Source organism: Scyliorhinus torazame, chromosome 8 (genome assembly GCF_047496885.1).
Source record: "Scyliorhinus torazame isolate Kashiwa2021f chromosome 8, sScyTor2.1, whole genome shotgun sequence".
In the NCBI taxonomy this organism is placed as follows: Eukaryota; Metazoa; Chordata; class Chondrichthyes; order Carcharhiniformes; family Scyliorhinidae; genus Scyliorhinus; species Scyliorhinus torazame.
The window spans coordinates 273,364,661-273,382,652 of NC_092714.1; the positions used below are offsets into that span (position 1 = coordinate 273,364,661).

Genomic DNA, 17,992 nt, shown 5'->3' on the forward strand with positions numbered 1-17,992 from the left:
TCCTTCCGCACCTCTACGCGGCTACACTCCTGGGTTTAGACTTTCAGTGTAACCTGCGAAGTCTGACCTTCCAATTCGGCGGCCCTATGACCCCCCCTCACTGTCTGCGGCCTCGCGACCCTGAAGGTCGACCCGCCTTCCCTGTTTGCGAACCGCACCCCGGATTGCAAACCCATCGCCACCAGGAGCAGACGGTACAGCGCCCAGGACCGGATCTTTATTAGGTCAGAGGTCCAAAGGCGACTGAGGGAAGGGGTCATTGAAGCCAGTAACAGCCCCTGGAGAGCTCAAGTAGTGGTGGTAAAGTCCGGGGAGAAGCATAGGATGGTCATCGACTACAGTCAGGCCATCAACAGGTTTACACAGCTGGACGCGTACCCTCTCCCCCGCATATCCGACCTGGTAAACAGATGGCGTCTCCCATCGCACATTATAAGGTCTTCTCCACGGTGGATCTCAAGTCCACCTACCACCAGCTCCCCATCTGCACTAGTGACCGCAAATACACTGCCTTCGAGGCAGACGGGCGGCTCTATCACTTCTTAAGGGTTCCCTTCGGTGTCACCAACGGGGTCTCGGTCTTCCAGCGCGAGATGGACCGAATGGTTGACCGGTACGGTTTACGGGCAACGTTCCCGTATCTCGATAATGTCACCATCTGCGGCCACGACCAGCAGGACCACGACACCAACCTCCAAAAATTTCTCCAGACCGCTAAAATCCTTAACCTAACATACAATAAGGATAAATGCGTGTTTAGCACCGACCGCCTAGCCATCAACGGCTACGTAGTGCGAAATGGAGTTATAGGCCCCGACCCTGAACGCATGCAGCCCCTTATGGAGTTCCCCCTCCCTCACTGCCCCAAGGCCCTGAAGCGCTGCCTAGGGTTTTTCTCTTACTACGCCCAGTGGGTCCCCAACTATGCAGACAAAGCCCGTCCCCGATCCAATCCACAACTTTCCCCTGTCGATAGAGGCCCGCCAGGCCTTCAGCCGCATCAAAGCAGACATTGCAAAGGCCACAATGCATGCCATCGACGAGTCCCTCCCCTTCCAGGTCGAGAGCAATGCGTCCGACATAGCTCTGGCGGCCACCCTCAACCAAGCGGGCAGACTCGTGGCCTTCTTCTCCCGTACCCTCCATGCTTCCGAAATCCGCCACTCCTCAGTCGAAAAGGAGGCCCAGGCCATAATAGAAGCTGTGCGACATTGGAGGCATTACCTGGCCGGCAGGAGATTCACTCTCCTCACTGACCAACGGTCGGTGGCATTCATGTTCGATAATGCACAGCGGGGCAAGATAAAGAACGACAAGATCTTGAGGTGGAGGATCGAACTCTCCACCTACAACTACAAGATCTTGTACCGTCCCGGGAAGCTAAACGAGCCTCCTGACGCCCTGTCCCGCGGCACATGTGCCACCGCACAAGTGGACCGTCACCGAGCCCTCCACGAGGACCTCTGCCACCCGGGGGTCACTCGTTTCTTCCATTTTGTCAAGACCCGCAACCTGCCCTACTCCATCGAGGAGGTCAGGACAGCCACCAGGGCCTGCCAAATCTGCGTGGAGTGCAAACTGCACTTCTATCGACCAGAGAGGGCGCACCTGATTAAGGCTTCCCGTCCCTTTGAACACCTCAGCATGGACTTCAAAGGCCCCCTCCCCTCCACCGACCGCAACACGTATTTCCTAAACGTGATTGACGCGTACTCCCATTTCCCATCCCTGCCCCGACATGACCGCAACCACCGTCATCAAGGCCCTCCATAGTATCTTTGCACTGTTCGGTTTCCCCGCTTACATGCACAGTGATAGGGGGTCCTCCTTTATGAGCGACGAACTGCGTCAATTCCTGCTCAGCAAGGGCATCGCCTCAAGCAGGACGACCAGTTACAACCCCCGGGGAAACGGACAGGTAGAGAGGGAGAATGGAACGGTCTGGAAGACCGTCCTACTGGCCCTACGGTCCAGGGCCCTCCCAGTCTCCCGCTGGCAAGAAGTCCTCCAGGAAGCCCTCCACTCCATCCGGTCACTGCTCTGTACGACCACCAATCAGACACCTCATGAACGTCTCCTTGCCTTTCCCAGGAAGTCCCCCTCCGGGACCTCGCTCCCAACGTGGCTGGCAACACCTGGATCCATCCTGCTCCGAAAGCACGTGCGGGCGCACAAGTCAGACCCGTTGGTCGAGAGAGTCCACCTGCTACACGCTAACCCCCAATACGCCTACGTGGCGTTCCCTGACGGCCGACAAGATACGGTCTCCCTACGGGACCTGGCGCCCGCCGGAACCCCACGTACATCCCAGCCACCAGTCCCACCCCCCCCCCCCCTCCTCCACTGCAGCACCTTACAGGAGGATCAGTCCTCCCGCCGCCCCTGCCTAGGCCCCCCCACCCACTGACGCCCCCCCGCAGGCGCCCCCTTCCCGGGTCAGCCGTTTTTGCCACCAGCGCCGTCTAGGGGTGACGAAGCTGCCATGGAGGCCGAAGCCACGCTCCTGGAGTTGCAGATGCCCGAGCCCCCACTGGAGTCACCACCGAGGCTCAGACGATCACAGAGGACGACCAGGGCACCCGACCGACTGATTGCAACATTTTAACTGATCTGTAAATATTAAATACTGAGTGTACATGTCTGCCATATTTGTAAATAATCACTAAACACTGTAAGGAGGTATCACGGTCCCTCCATAACTGATTATACCGTGTTGTTACATTTTGTAGTTGCAGACCAGCACCCCCCCCGGACTCTTTTTTTAAACAGGGGGTGAATCATAGAATCATAGAAGTTACAGTGCAGAAGGAGGCCATTCGGCCCATCGAGTCTGCACCGGCTCTTGGAAAGAGCACCCTACCGAAGCCCACACCTCCACCCTATCCCCGTAACCCCATAACCCAGTAACCCCGCCCAACACTAAGGGCAATTTTGGACACTAAGGGCAATTTAGCATGGCCAATCCACCTAACCCGCACATCTTTGGACTGTGGGAGGAAACCGGAGCACCCGGAGGAAACCCACGCACACACGGGGAGAACGTGCAGACTCCGCACAGACAGTGACCCAAGCCGCGAATCGAACCTGGGACCCTGGTGCTGTGAAGCAATTGTGCTAACCACTATGCTACCGTGCTGCCCACTGAATGTGGTATTATCAGGTATTACGGTACCTGAGAGGCTGAAGTACCATTGGTTAAACCTAGGGGTTTTACCATTAGCTGTAGAGTATGGTAGCTCCGCCCCGATAGGCGGGTATAAGAACTTGTGCCGTCCCAGCAGCCCTCATTCTGTACCTGAGTTGCTGGGGAATACTTCTAGCTTATTAAAGCCTTCAGTTGTACTACAACCTCGTTTTAGTAGTTATTCATCGTGCATCGCACTTCAACCTGCTGCTAATCCTTTCCTAGTCATGACATCCCCAGTGATGCATTCTGTCAGCATACCGATAAGAGGTTAGCTTTCCATTCAGCTCTCTGCTTATGTCAAGGAAAATAACGTCAGGAGCTGTAGGAGTAGGCAGCATCAGCATGTGTATCCCCCAAATCTTTGCTCTTCCCACGTTGACCTCTATCTGCTAGAGTCATGTCCACCCACTTAATCTATCAATATCCCTTTGTGACCTGCTGCTCCCAACTGTATACATTCATAGTACCACCTCACTTAGTGCTATCAGCAAACTTGGCGACATGGATCTAAATTGGTTTATGCAACTCATTTAGAAATAAAGTACGAAGCTGTGGGCTGAGCACAGATCCCTGGAGGACACCACTGGTCACATCCTACCAATTGGATGAGTGCAAACCCATATTACTGCCCTTTGTCTCTGACCACATCATCAACTCTCTATCCAAGCTAACTCCTCCAATTCCGTGCTCTCTGATTTCTGTTAATAGTCTCTCTTGTGGGACCTTGTCAATATTGTTATCTCTGTGTTATCAATGTTAAGCCCTCCTCCTCTCCTGAAGGTGCCATCTCTGGTTGGGATGGAGCTACTGAGCTCCCTCTGACACCTTCTCGAAGTATCTGCTCACCGTGCATGACAGTGAGTGTTGGATATGTGATGATGGGGTGGTGGTGAGGAGGTTGGGATCTTTTCCGCCCAACTCGATTTGACTGCCCTGCACTGGGGGAAATTGTAATGGAGGGAGAAGGGAGGTTTATGTGGACACTAAATAGCTGATATTGGATGAATTTCAATCGCAACACTGACATTCCCCCACCTTGGTAAGCACCAAATAAAAAATAAAGCAGAAAAATTGAATCCTCTATATTACTCCTGTATATTACTCAATTACTCCTTTTCACAACTGAAGCCAAGGGAAGGGGCTATAGGAGTAATGGGAAATGATAATGTCATAATGATGTTACTGACTAGGAGTCCTGAGATCTCAATGAACAGAGAACCTGGAAGCTCAAATCCTGCCATGGCAACTGAAGGGTTTAAAGTATAAAAGCTGGTCTCAGTATGGGAGGAATTGTCCGCCCCTGTTTTCGGGGTGGCGGAAATCACAGAGGAGGTGGCGAACAAGCAAGGACCCAAAACGGTTTTATATTGGCGAGATTCCGTCCGCCCCCCCCCGCCCCCCCCCCCACCCCCCGTCAATGACATAAACGGGGTTCCTGACTTTAAAGGTTTCCATTTCCATTTCCAATGCAGACTGAATGATTACATCTGATTGCCCCCCACGTCGGACTGTCCAATCACGTCGGCAGGGTGCAGTGCTGAGGGGAGGGGGCTCAGTGGTTCCATGGGGGATGTGCCAAATGGGAGGGGGGTGTGGTTCTGTGGGAATGGAGGGAGGGGTATTTCTGTTTCCATGGGGTCTTTGTTTATCCTATTTTTCTTCAAACATGCTCTTTTGAGAGTCAAAGTTGTTGGCAGACTCATTCAGAGCCTGCTCCACCAGCTCAATGTTGTGGGGCCCGCTTCCAGGGATTCTTTTGACCAACACAGGAATTAGGAGCAGAAGTCAGCAATCCAGCCCTTCGAGCCTGATCCGCCATTCAATCAGATCATAGCTGATCTTTTCCGGGTCTCAAATCCACCTCCCACCTGTTCCCCATATCCCTTTAACCCATCTTTTATCAGAAATATATCAACCTCCTTCTTGAAACCATTTAATGACTCAAACTGCATCACAACTAACTAACTGTCAAAAAGAATGTTAGGAAATGCCAGCAGGGCAGATCACTTTTCCCGCCCAAACTGACACTTCGCCAAAACAGCAGAAAATTCCATCTCATTACTTTTCTTTGTAAAAACCCAATTGGTTGGTTAATGTCCTTTATGGAAGGGAATCTGCCCACAATAATAATCTTTATTACCTTACCCAGGTTACCCACCTTACCCAGCCTGGCCCGATGTGTGAGTCCAGCCCACAGCAATGTGGGTAATTCTTCATTGCTCTCTGAATTAGCTTCGTGAGACATACAGTTGTAACAAACTGCCAGGCCAACAGGGGAAAATGGGGAAAATAAATGGCAACAGTGCTCGCATCCCAAGGTTGCATTTTACAATAAATTAATCCAAACTCTAACTGAGGGTTAGAGTTAACTGAGGGAAACTCAACCAGAGAACAGGCCCCTATTTTCATCCCATTTTAATTGTAAGGAGCAATAGAATAAAAGTAAATTATGCTTTGGTTAGAACACACTTGAACTTTAGTGTCCAGTACTTCTCCACATGTGACATTGGAACATATCCTAAAAAATAGGAGCAGGACCATCTGATTCAGCTGCTCCTGCCTGCTCTGCCGTTCAAAACTATCACAACTGATCTGATTGTGACCTTAACTCGACTTGCCCATCCCCATCTCCCTTGTAGATCAAAAATCTGACTAACTCCATCTTGATTATATCCATTGATGCACCTCAATTGCTCTCTGGGGTTCCAGAGAAATTCAAAGATTAATGACCCCCCCCCCCCCTCCGAGAGAAGAAATTCCTTCTCTCCGTGAGGAGAAACTCTTTTTCAGCATCGACGCTGTCGCGGTTCCCTCGGAATCTGAAATAGTTTAACAAGGTCACCTCTCATTCTTCGAAGCTCCACTGAGTGAAACCTCTGTGAATTCTCCCCAAGTCAAAAACGATAACGAGGAGCTGGAGCAGGTGCAGAAAAGATTTACGAGAATGATACCAGAAATGAGAGGTTCTATTGAACAGGCTGAGACACTTTCGTCTCGAATAAAGACTGAGGGGGTGGCAAGATTGAGGTCATTAAAATTAGGAAAGGGTGGACCTAAAGGAGAGTATTCTATTTGTGCGGGTGGAGAGATAGAAACTGGAAGCCTGAATATGGGACAGGCCCCAGTAAATCCTATAGGAAATTAAGGAATAATGTCTTGTCTTCAAGTGTGGTGAGAAACTGGAACTCATTAACACAATGAGTGGTTGAGGTGAATACATAGATATAATTGAAAGGAAATTAAGTAGATATAAGGGGCAAAATGGATGAGAATGATAAGTTGATGGGGGGGGGGGGGGAGATGAAAAGAGGTTGGGAAAGAGCGGCACGGTGGCACAGTGGTTAGCACTGCTGCCTCATGGCGCCGAGGACCCGGGTTCAATCCCGACCCTGGGTCGCTGTCCGTGTGGAGTTTGCACATTCTCCCCGTGTTTGCATGGGTCTCACCCCCACAACCCAAAGATGTGCAGGGGAGGTGGTTTGGTCACACTAAATTGCCCCTTAATTGGAAAAACAATTATTGGGCTCTTTAAATTTAAAAAAAGTTTGGAACTCTTTTCCACGAACAGCAATTTGACGTTTTATTGTAAATCAAAAATTGAAAGAAGTTGGTTAATCAAAATCCATAAGGGACATGGATAGAGGTGAGGTAGCTCACAAAGCAGCCATTATTTCATTAAATGGTGGAACACGTTCAAGGGGCTGAATGGCCTCCATTTGTTCCTTTGTTCCAAATGAACACAAATTTGATCAAAGATCTAGGGCGGGATTCTCCGACCCCCCCCCCCCCTTTCCACCGGGTCGGAGAATCACCGGGGGGGGCGGTGTGAATCCCGCCCCGCCGCTCCGACGGCGGCTGCCGAATTCTCCGGTGCCGGTTTTCGGGCGGGGCGGGGATCACGCCGCGCCGGTCGGGGGCCCCCCCGGAAATTCTCCGGGCCCCGATGGGCCGAGCGGCCGCCCGCTTTTGGCCAGTCCCGCCGGCGTGAAATGGGCATGGTCCATCCCAGCGGGACCTGGCTGTCGGCCACCTAGCGGGGTCCTCGGGGGGGGGGGGGGGGGAGGGGTGATCCAGCCCCCAGCCGGGGGGGGGGGGGGGGGGGCCACGATGGCCTGGCCCGCGATCGGGGCCCAGCGATCTGCGGGCGGGCCTGTGCCGTGGGGGCACTCTTTCCCTCCGCGCCAGCTGCTGTCAACTTCCGCCATGGCCAGCGCAGAGAAGAACCCCCCCTGTGCATGCGCTGGGATGACGGCAGCACATGCTGGCTCTCCTGCGCATGCACCCTTCTGCGCCGGCTGGCATGGTGCCAACACGAAAAAAGATTTGAAAATCAACTACGTAACATTCCACATATCACCCTAACCATTAAAACAACAAAGAAACGTCACCTTTCCAGATTGCTACCAATACAAGGTCATATCAGCTCATTGTCATAAAATAAATAAACACAGGGTATCGCCCCTCACAGGTTCCTCAACAGAAACAGAGGAAAAGCCTGAGAATGTGTTATCATATCCAGAACTTTGTCGTAGAAACGATCTGCCCATCAGTGTGTGACTTGTTCCACGTATCAGAGCCATTCTCCATCCAGGAGCCGCAGCTGTGCAGGCCCCTCCCACACGGCCCAATCTCACCGCAACCAAATCCCGACATCCACATATTCCACAGGCGCTCAAGGTTCAGCTGATCATCCTTCACTTCCAGCGTGTTTAACCCGCGGTGACGGGCCAGTTACACGCGGCACTCACAACACCAGCAACAAAAGCATCAGCAATCTGCAAAAGCATTTCTTCAACGCCGTCATCAGGTAGCCCATTTGGATCAATGTCGCGCACCAGATCCCGCAACGTCTTCTTGCTTCAAACTGGATTGCCTTCTGGACGCACACATCACCTGAGCCCGATGTTCCAGAACCCAGGTTTCTTGGAAGAAATTGTCCTTCATTCCAGCTACAGAAAAGGAAGGAAACAGCAACAGCAGCCTCCAGGCATCTGCAGCCACCAGCAGGAGCAAGCAACAAACACAACCTGCAGCTGTGAAGGGCTCACATAACTAACAAGGCCAATTCCTTATTAGCAATAGTCTTCAGCTGTGAAGCTGGAGGCTGCTCACAACCAAAGGGAGTTACAGTGATCTTCAGCACAGAACCAAGAGCAGGGCTCGGACCTGGAAGTGTTTGGTAGGACAGGAAGGCGGCATCTGTAGTTGCCCCAGTTATGCAGACACACAATATTGGAGGAAGGCCTGTAGGCCCCACAGACGCCGAGTCCCTTACGCTCCAAGCCCAGGGGTGGCCCCCGGCCTATGGCACCCAACCCCTTTGCCCAGGCCTGCCCCCCCCCCCCCCCCGAGGGGTTCCCCACCCGCCCCAACCTACCCCGAGCACTGGGCCACAGCTCCTGGGTCCATGGGCTGCATGGCGAGTATTGGAAATAACTCCTCACCTCCTCCGATCTTCTCAGCATCCATTGCGCTAGTTTCCTGTTTTTCAATCGGAGTGCTAAACGGTGCCCGCGCGGCCTCTCGCCGGGGAGCCAGTTAGTTCCCGGGAGGCCGTTAGATTGGTCTTCCACCTCATTAATGAGATGGAGGTTGCTCTTAATTGGTGTGTCGCTACGTCTGGGCGGGATCTGGAACCGGCAACGGGAGCGAGTCAGTGAGACCGCGAAGCACATCGCATCTGGCTTGAATCCCGATTTTGGCCTCTCCCGCAATTCGGCTCGGCCGGATACGCACCGGGCACAACGCGACTGTTAAATCGCAGCCAAAGTCTTTCAATTTCCATCTATCTTCTAGCTCTTGTTTGACCTTGAAAATAATTTCAACACCTGGTCCATTTGTGTTTCCGTTGGCTGTTAACTGTTGGTGACCTCTCGGGGAGAACAGCAACAGCCACATTGGTAGCAGCACGGTTGGTTCTGCTGCACAGGGCAGGAGGAATTGGTGCAGAAATGCAATAGTCGTCGGGGATTAAATCGTGAGACACGTTTCTGAGCCGTAAAAGAGACTCCAGGATGGTCTGTTGTCTCTCTGGTACGAGGGTCAAGGATGTCTCTGAGCAGTTACAGGACATTCTGGAGGGGGAGGGTGAACAGCCAGTGGCCATGGTACACATCGGTACCAACGACATCGGTTAGAAAAAAGGGAAAAGGTCCTAAAAACAGAATATAGGCAGCTAGGGAGCAAGTTGAAAAATAGGACCTCAAAGTAGTGATCTCAAGATTACTACCAGTGCCACACGTTAGTCAGAATAGAAACAACAGGATATATAGGATGAATACGTAGCTGAAGAGATGGTGAGAGAGAGCGGGTTTCAGATTCCTGGGGCATTGGGGCCGGTTCTGGGGAGGTGGGACCAGTACAAACTGGACGGGTTACACCTGGGCAGGACCGGGACTGATGTCATTGGTGGGGGGGGGGGGTACTTGCTAGAGTGGTTCAGGAGGGTTTGAACTAATATGACAGGGGGTGGGAACATCTGTAAGGATTCAGAGCAGAGGGAATCAAGAACAAGACAAAAAGATAGTAAGGAGTTGCCATAGACCCAGGTGAGCATAAGCTGTTTTTTCCTTTGATGGGACGAGCTGACTGATGGTCATTCAACCTGAGGATCACCCACACCTCAGACGAGGGGCGAGGTAGAGAAGGCGGTGCCTTCATCAATAACCTCAGTCAATACAGGAACTGAACCCGCGCTGCTGGCCTCGCTCTGCATCACAAACCAGCTGTAGCCAACTGAGCTAAACCGGCCCCCAAGGAGAGGAAGGAGAACAGGAAAAGTGACAGGCAGAGAAATCCAGGGCCAGAATCAGATAAGGCACAGTAAAAAAATAGGATAGGGATAGGACAAGGAACGTTAGAAGGACTAACCTTAAGGTTTTGTACCTGAACGCTCAGAACATTTGAAATAAAATGGATGAATTATTTGCGTAGATAGATGTAAAGGGATATGATATAGTTGAGATTACAGAGACATGGCTCCAAGGTGACCGGAAATGGGAACTAAACATTGAGGCTATTCAGTTTTTTAGGAAAGACAGACAGTAAGGATAAAGGTGGTGGAGTTGCATTGTTGATTAATTAAGGTATTGACATAAGATTGAGGAAAGATATGAACACAAATGATGTGGAATTGGTCTGGGTCGAGTTAAGAAACACCAAGGGGCAAAAAACATTCGTAGGGGTGGTAGACAGACTACCAAACTGCAGTGGTAATGTTGGGAATTGCATTAGACACAAAATCAGAGATGCATGTGATAAAGGAAAATCTGATTTTGGGTGACTTTAACCGACATATAAATTGGGTGAGTCAAATTAGACACAATACATAGAGGAGGAATTTCTGGAGTACATACAGGATGGTTTTCTGGACAATATGTTGAGGAACCAACAATTGCCAAAAACGAATGTAGGCCCCTTACACTTAGAAACGGGAGAATTAATAATGGGGAACAAAGAAATAGCTGAGGAACCAGGGGCGAAATTCTCTGGAAACGGCGCGATGTCCGCCGACTGGCGCCCAAAACAGCGCAAATCAGTTGGGCATCGCGCCACCCCAAATATGCGGAATGCTCTGCATCTTTGGGGGCCGAGCCCCAACCTTAAGGGGCTAGGCCGGCGCCGGACGAATTTCCGCCGCGCCAGCTGGCGTAAAGGCCTTTGGTGCCCCGCCAGCTGGCACGGAAATGATATTTCCGGGCGGCGCATGCGCGGGAGCGTCAGCGGCCGCTGACGGCATTCCCGCGCATGTGCAGTGGAGGGAGTCTCTTCCGCCTCTGCCATGGTGGAGACCGTGGCGGAGGCAGAAGGGAAACAGTGCCCCCATGGCACAGGTCCACCCGCGGATCGGTGGGCCCCTCCCGCCCCCCCAGGACCCCGGAGCCCGCCCGCGCCACCTTGTCCCGCTGGTAAGGTAGGTGGTTTAATCTACGCCGGCGGGACAGGCATTTTAGCGGCGGGACTTCGGCCCATCCGGGCTGCAGAATCGCGGGGGGGCCCGCCAACCGGCGCGGCGCGATTCCCACCCCCGCCGAATATCCGGTGGTGGAGAATTCGGCAACTGGCGGGGGCGGAATTCACGCCAGCCCCCGGCGAGTCTCCGACCCGGCGGGGGGTCGGAGAATCGCGCCCCTAATTTGTACTTTGCTTCTGTCTTCACAAAGGAAGACATAAATAATGTACCAGAAGTTCTGAGAAACACAAGTTTTAGTGAGGAGCTGAAGGAAATTAGTATTAGCAGAGAAATGGTTTGGGGAAAATGAAAAGATTGAAGGCGGTAAATCTCCAGGACCGAATGATCTTCATCCCAGAGTACTTAAGGAAGTGGCTGTAGAAATGGTAGATCCATTGGCGGTCATTTTCCAAAATTCATTGGACTCTGGAATGAGAGAAAACAGGAAACTATAGACCAGTGAGCCTAACGTCAGTAGTAGGGAAGTTGCTAGAGTCCATTATCAAGGATTTCATAGCACAGCATTTGGAAAGCAGAGGTATAATCACAAAAAGTCAGCATGGATTTACGAAAGGAAAATCACTCTTGGCAAATTAGTGGAATTCTTTGAAGATGTAACTAGTAGGGTTGACCAGGGAGATCTGGTGGATGTGATTTATTTAGACTTTCAGAAGGCCTTTGGCAAGGTCTCACATAGCAGGTTTATATATAAACGTAAAGACTATGGGATTGCGGGTAGTGTCTGGAGATGGAGAGAAAGCTGGTTATCAGACAGGAAGCAAAGAGTTGGAATAAATGGGTCTTTTTCCGACTTGCAGGCAGTGACTAGTGCGATACAGCAGAGATGCTAGGACCCCAACTGTTAATGGACGAGGGAACTAAATGTATTATCTCCAAATATGCAGATGGTACAAACTTGGGTGTGAGGTGAACTGTGAGGAGGATGCAGAGATGCTTCAGCGGGATTTGGACAGGCTGAGTGAGTGGGTATATGTATGGCAGGTGCAGTATAATGTGGATAAATGTGAGGTTATCCACTTCAGCAGCAAAAATATGAAGGCAGATTATTATGTGAATGGGTGTAAATTGAGAGAGGTGGATACTCAGCGAGACCTTGGTATCCTCGTGCATCAGTCGCTGAAAGTAAGCGAGCAGGTACAGCAGGCAGTAAAGAAAGCAAACGGGATGTTGGCCTTCATAGCGAGAGGATTTGAGTATAGGATTCGGAATGTTTTACTGCAATTGTATAGTGCACGGTGAGGCCACGCCTGGAGTAGTGTGTGCAGTTTTGATGTCCTTATCTGAGATGTTCTTGCCATGGAGGGAGTGCCGCGAAGGTTTACCAGGCTGATGGTGAGACTGTCATATGAGGAGAGACTATATCAGTTAGGATTATATTCACTGGAGTTTAAAAGAGTGAGAGGGGATCTCATATAAATTTATAACATTCCAACAGGATTAGACAGGGTCGATTCAGAAAGAATGTTCCTGATGGTGGGAGAGTCCAGAACTAGGTGTTTATAGTTGAAGATAAGGAATAAACATTTTAGGACTGAGATGAAGATACATTTCTTCACGTAGAGAGCGGGGAATCTGTGGAACTCACTGCCACAGAAGTAGCTGAGGCTAAAACATTGTGTAATTTCAAGAAGAAATTAGATACAGCTCTTGGGGCTAAAGGGATCGAGGGATATGGGGGGAAGGCGGGATCAGGGTATTGAACTTGATGATCAGCCATGATCATAATGAATGGCGGAGCAGGCTTGAAGGGCCGAATGGCCTCCTGCTGCTTCTATTTTCTATGTTTCGATGTATGTGCTTCACAGATACTTAGAGGGATTAGAACAGAGGGGAGATGGTGGCGGCTGGGAGTTAAATGTAAGAATGGACCCTTGCCTGGACTGTAGGCTTTTGATTCTGGACAGCATGTCCAAGTGACCCGCAGAGTACTGTTCGATCACATCCATGACATCGTACGGCCGTAAGCTCTCCTTGAACTTCCGCTTGGAAACGAGAAATCGCATAATGCTATGAAGAAAGTTTCCAGATAGTTAGTGCTGACAGAGGGGGAAAAAGACTGGACAGAAAAGAAAGACAGTAGGTCCACATACCATGTGTTTCCCCCCTCCCTTTCCTTCGAGCCATTTAGCCTTACTGAGTGAGGTTACACTGCAGGCCCACATTTGGCTGTACCTCATCCTGCCAGCCTCAACATTAGATGCTGTATTTCAGAATTCTGTCCTTCACTAGCCCCTCACCATTCAGCGCTGGGTCACTGAACATCAATTATCACTGGGAGCCCAGGTTTCTCTCATTTCACCCCCAACATTACTGATGTGGAAGACATGTGCTCTCACTTCAGGCAAAACTGATGCAAAATTTCCCTCCTTACTCTCTCAAAGACACTTGGGACAATTAGTAACTCATTCCACCCCGTGCACACAGGGAGGTGGCTTGGAAAAGGAGATCACCTTTTGCCCCGGTTACACCAGAGGATGGTTGGCACCATTCCAGGAAAGTTGCCAGAAAACAGTTGAGTGGAGCTTCTACCTGCCAAAGGTGCCAGGTCTCGCCCTCTGCCAGCCTCTGATACCACACAGAGCCTCCACGGTGGGGGCAGGGTGCGATGGAAACGCAACATATTCAGAGGGACTGTGGGGCACTGCTCAACAGAGGGCCCTCAGAAATCAGTCCTGTTATCCCAGGGGACTCTGCGTCCACTGCACTCTCAATTCACAGGACAATGCTTTCCCCTCACCTCCCCACCCCCCAGAATCAGACTGTCAGACATTAATGAATTCTACCAGAGGGTGCTGCCCATTTGGTGACCAAATAGCTTTTGCTGGAAATGTCAATAAGGACCAGGCCTCAAAACAGCTTTGGCCCTCACACCAGCTAAAGAATTACACCTCTCGACCTCCCTTTTGGCTAGCCTCTTCAGCACCAGCAACCAACCCCTTCACACCCTCCACGAGCAGCCCGTGCCCCAACACCAGTACCTCGTTAAAGTCAGTATCCTCATGGATAAGGGTCTAAATTCACTGGGCCTGATCCTATCCTTAACCAACCTCCGCACGCTCTCCAGCAGAGGCATCGCTGACAGGCCGCACGGCTCAGAACGCCCAGCTCTTAAAGGGCTTGAGATGACATGAAACATTCAGTCAGGTCTTACCATATGGCTCTGATCGAAACTTTGAGCCCAGGGGTTAAGTTGTCCGTGATGAACTCACACTGATAGCTCCTGTTGTCTGGGATGTCCTCTTCCGGCAGACTGGAATGGTCTGAAACACAAAACAAGCACATGGGAAACCTGCACAGCTGCAGAACTCAACCCAAAATGTGATCCCTTGCGGAGCCAATCCCTCTACTTCATGGAGGTTTCTGATTCGTTCCATCAGGTAGCAACACTCTCCTCTCAATCAGAAAGTCTATCCCTCCCCCCTTTGAGCCTGCTCTGCCATTCGCTGTTGATCTTAAGCATCAGCTGAATCACTTCATCCGATTCCCATCTATCAATCTCAGATTGAACATACTTAATAAATCAGTACAGCCCTCTGGGTACCTGTGCATTCATGTCCCACTCCAGAGACTGCACAGAAACATACAGTGCAGAGAAAGACCGACCTGTCCAATATGCTCTTTGATCGAGCTTCCGATGAGTTCTATTCCCCTCCTGACCACTTTCCGGATATGTATAATATGCTCCTCCAGCACTAACTCCAACAGAGCCAGACTAAACATAGCAAGGGCTGATTCCAGAACAAAAACGGAGCCGCAACCATGGCATGGGGGCGGCACGGTAGCGCAGTGGTTAGCACATCTGCCTCACAGAACAAGGGTCCCGGATTCAATTCCGGCCTCAGGTCACTGTCTGTGTGGAGTCTGCACTTTCTCCCCGTGTCTGCGTGGGTTTCCACCAGTTGCTCCGGTGCCCTAACACAGTCCTAAGACGTGCAGGTTAGGTGGATTGGCCACGCTAAATTGCCCCTTAGTGTCCAAAAAGGTGAGGTGGGGTTACTGGGTTACGGGGATAGGGTGGAGGTGTGGGCTTAAGTAGGGTGCTCCCTCAGTACTGACCCTCTGACAGTGCGGCATGCCCTCAGTACTGACCCTCTGACAGTGCGGCACTCCCTCAGTACTGACCCTCTGACAGTGCAGCACTCCCTCAGTACTGACCCTCTGACAGTGCGGCGCTCCCTCAGTACTGACCCTCTGACAGTGCGGCACTCCCTCAGTACTGACCCTCTGACAGTGCGGCACTCCCTCAGTACTGACCCTCTTGACAGTGCGGCACTCCCTCAATACTGACCCTCTGACAGTGCAGCACTCCCTCAATACTGACCCTCTGACAGTGCGGCACTCTTTTAACAAGAGACAAAAGAACGATGTGTGCTTTGAGTGGAGCTGGTGTAGCTAATTGGAGGGGCCAGGTCAAACCTGTCCAAGGATTTGCCTCCAAGACCGAGCAGCAGGTTCGCAGCTTTGTCCTAAAATATGTTTTTGTCTCTCCAAGGACGCTGAAAATAAAGATAAACAAGTAAAACCTAATTTTAAAATTTAGACATAAGTGGTATTTGAAGTTACTGGGTTGCTTAATTGGAATGTAGAGGCAGGTTTCAGGAGGCAAGTTAAGATGTTGTCTCTGATAACTGTAAAGCTTTGATGCTAATGTGCTTAATTCTGTGTTCAGATTAAAGGTTTAATATGAAAACTCTCTACTGGTCAGTGTTATCACTCCTGTGGGACAGTAACATTTTCTCACAGTTTTACCAAATACAAATAGTTGGGTTCTCAACCGGGATATCAACCACAATTGGGTTCTGGTGTAGACCCATAACAATTGGGGGTCCTTTGGCAGGATTTAGAAAGTTCAATTCCTTGTTTCATTTGAGATTATTTAATTCAAAGACAACGAGCACGGTAGCACAGTGGTTAGCACAGTTGCTTCACAGCTCTAGGGTCCCAGGTTCGATTCCCGGCTTGGGTAACTGTCTGTGCGGAGTCTGCACGTTCTCCTCGTGTCTGCGTGAGTTTCCTCCGGGTGCTCCGGTTTCCTTCCACAAGTCCCGAAAGACATGCTTGTTTGGTGAATTGGACATTCTGAATTCTCCCTCTGTGAACCCGAACAGGCGCCGGAATGTGGCGACTAGGGGCTTTTCACAGTAACTTCATTGCAGTGTTGATGTAAGCCTACTTGTGACAATATTAAAGATTATTACTATGAGTGTGAGGAGCTGTTGCTTTCAGGTGTTTAAGCTCTGTCAGTTTAATAGGGAGTGACTTCTAAAATGGCTCTTTCAAAGACTGAGAGTTTACTGGATGATGAAGAGAAATCTCGGGGTGGTTTGCAAAAGGGGTTGAAACAAAACTATTGGAATTGGCGGGCATGCAGTTGAACTTAACTGCCGGGCGAGGAAGGCAGAGATAATTGAAGTGGTCGCCCAGCATTTAATTGTGGAAGGGATGCCAGTGATACAGACTGGGTCGTGGCCATTAGAATTTGCGAAAATTCAATTACAAATGAAACAATGAAAAATGTTGAAAGGAGAAAGAGCTTTTCAAAAACAAATTGAAATGAGGCAACTTGAAATGGGAATATTAGCAATGGAGGAAAGGGGAGAGAGAGGGAGAGAGCGAGAATACCAACTTAAAAGGTTGGAGTTAAAGGCAGAAGTTGAGTGGATTTAGGATGGAGGAGTGACGCTTCCCAGTCCAAATCCTAGTGGGACTATGTTTAAATATGTTCAAGCACTGCCAAGGTTCGAGGAGATGCAAGAAGTTTTTAAAAATCTCTTTTGAGAAAGTAGCTGAACAATTGAATTGGCGGAACACCGAGTGGATATTCTTGGTTCAAACCAAATTAATAGGTAGAACAGCTCCAGTGTCCCAGGTTCAATTCCTGGCTTAGGTCACTGTCTGTGTGGAGTCTGCACGTTCTCCCCGTGTCTGCGTGAGTTTTCTTCGGGTGGTCCGGTTTCCTCCCACAGTCCAAAGATGTGCGGGTTAGGTAGATTGGCCATACTAAATTGCCCCTAGTGTCCAAAAAGGTTAATTGGGGTTACTAGGTTAAGGGGATGGGGTGGAGGAGGTGTGTGCTTAAGTGGGGTGCTCTTTCCAAGGGCCAGTGCAGACCCGATGGGCCGAATGGCCTCCTTCTGCACTGTAAATTCTATGATTCTCTGGAGTGTTTGCATCATTGTCAGAGGAGGTATTTGGGGATTATGATGAGGTGAGGAAAACCCTACTAACACATGAACTAGTGGCAGAAGCCTACAGACAGAAGTTTAGAAATTTAAGGAAAGAACCAGGTCAGATGTATGTAGAATTTGAAAGAATCAAACAAAATAATTTTGATAGGTGGATAAGAGTATTAAATATAGACCAAACGAATGAACTTCTTAGAGAAATTATTATTCCGGAAGAATTGAAAGACTTACTTCCTGAAGTAGTGAGAACTCATGTGGAAGAACATGGGGTTAAAACTGTGAGGCAGGCAGCAGAAATGGCAGATCATTTTGAATTAGCTGATAAATCAAGGATTGGTTTTCGATTTCATTTTCAGTCTGTGAAGCATAGACAGAGGGGAAATGAAAAATCCACAGGTGGTCAAGGCAAAGGAGGTATGGTTGGGAAAAGTAAAGACATTTCACCTCAGGTTCAGAAGGAAACCGATGACAATGAAAAAGAGATAAGAAAACTTTGATGTTTTCATTGTAATAAAGTTGGACACACAGAGTCGCAGTGTTGGTGACTTAAGGGAAGTACTGGGAAGACAGACTCGTAGAAGAGGATAAGACAGTGGGGTTTACTGAAGTGGCAAATTAAAACATGATTGCGGCTGAAGAAGTGAAAAG

General features: G+C 50.1%; 1 protein-coding gene across 2 annotated transcripts in view; it reads right to left on the reverse strand.

Moving 5' to 3' along the window:
* kcnq2b (potassium voltage-gated channel, KQT-like subfamily, member 2b) overlaps positions 1 to 17,992 on the reverse strand; it is a 249,502-nt gene that overhangs the window by 13,942 nt on the left and 217,568 nt on the right. For both annotated transcript variants that reach the window (XM_072515343.1, XM_072515342.1), the window contains exons 12-13: positions 14,311 to 14,419; positions 13,035 to 13,166 (exon numbers count right to left, since the gene is read on the reverse strand). In XM_072515343.1, coding sequence (XP_072371444.1) covers positions 13,035 to 13,166; positions 14,311 to 14,419 — 241 coding nt within the window. The remainder of the gene's footprint in view (positions 1 to 13,034; positions 13,167 to 14,310; positions 14,420 to 17,992) is intronic.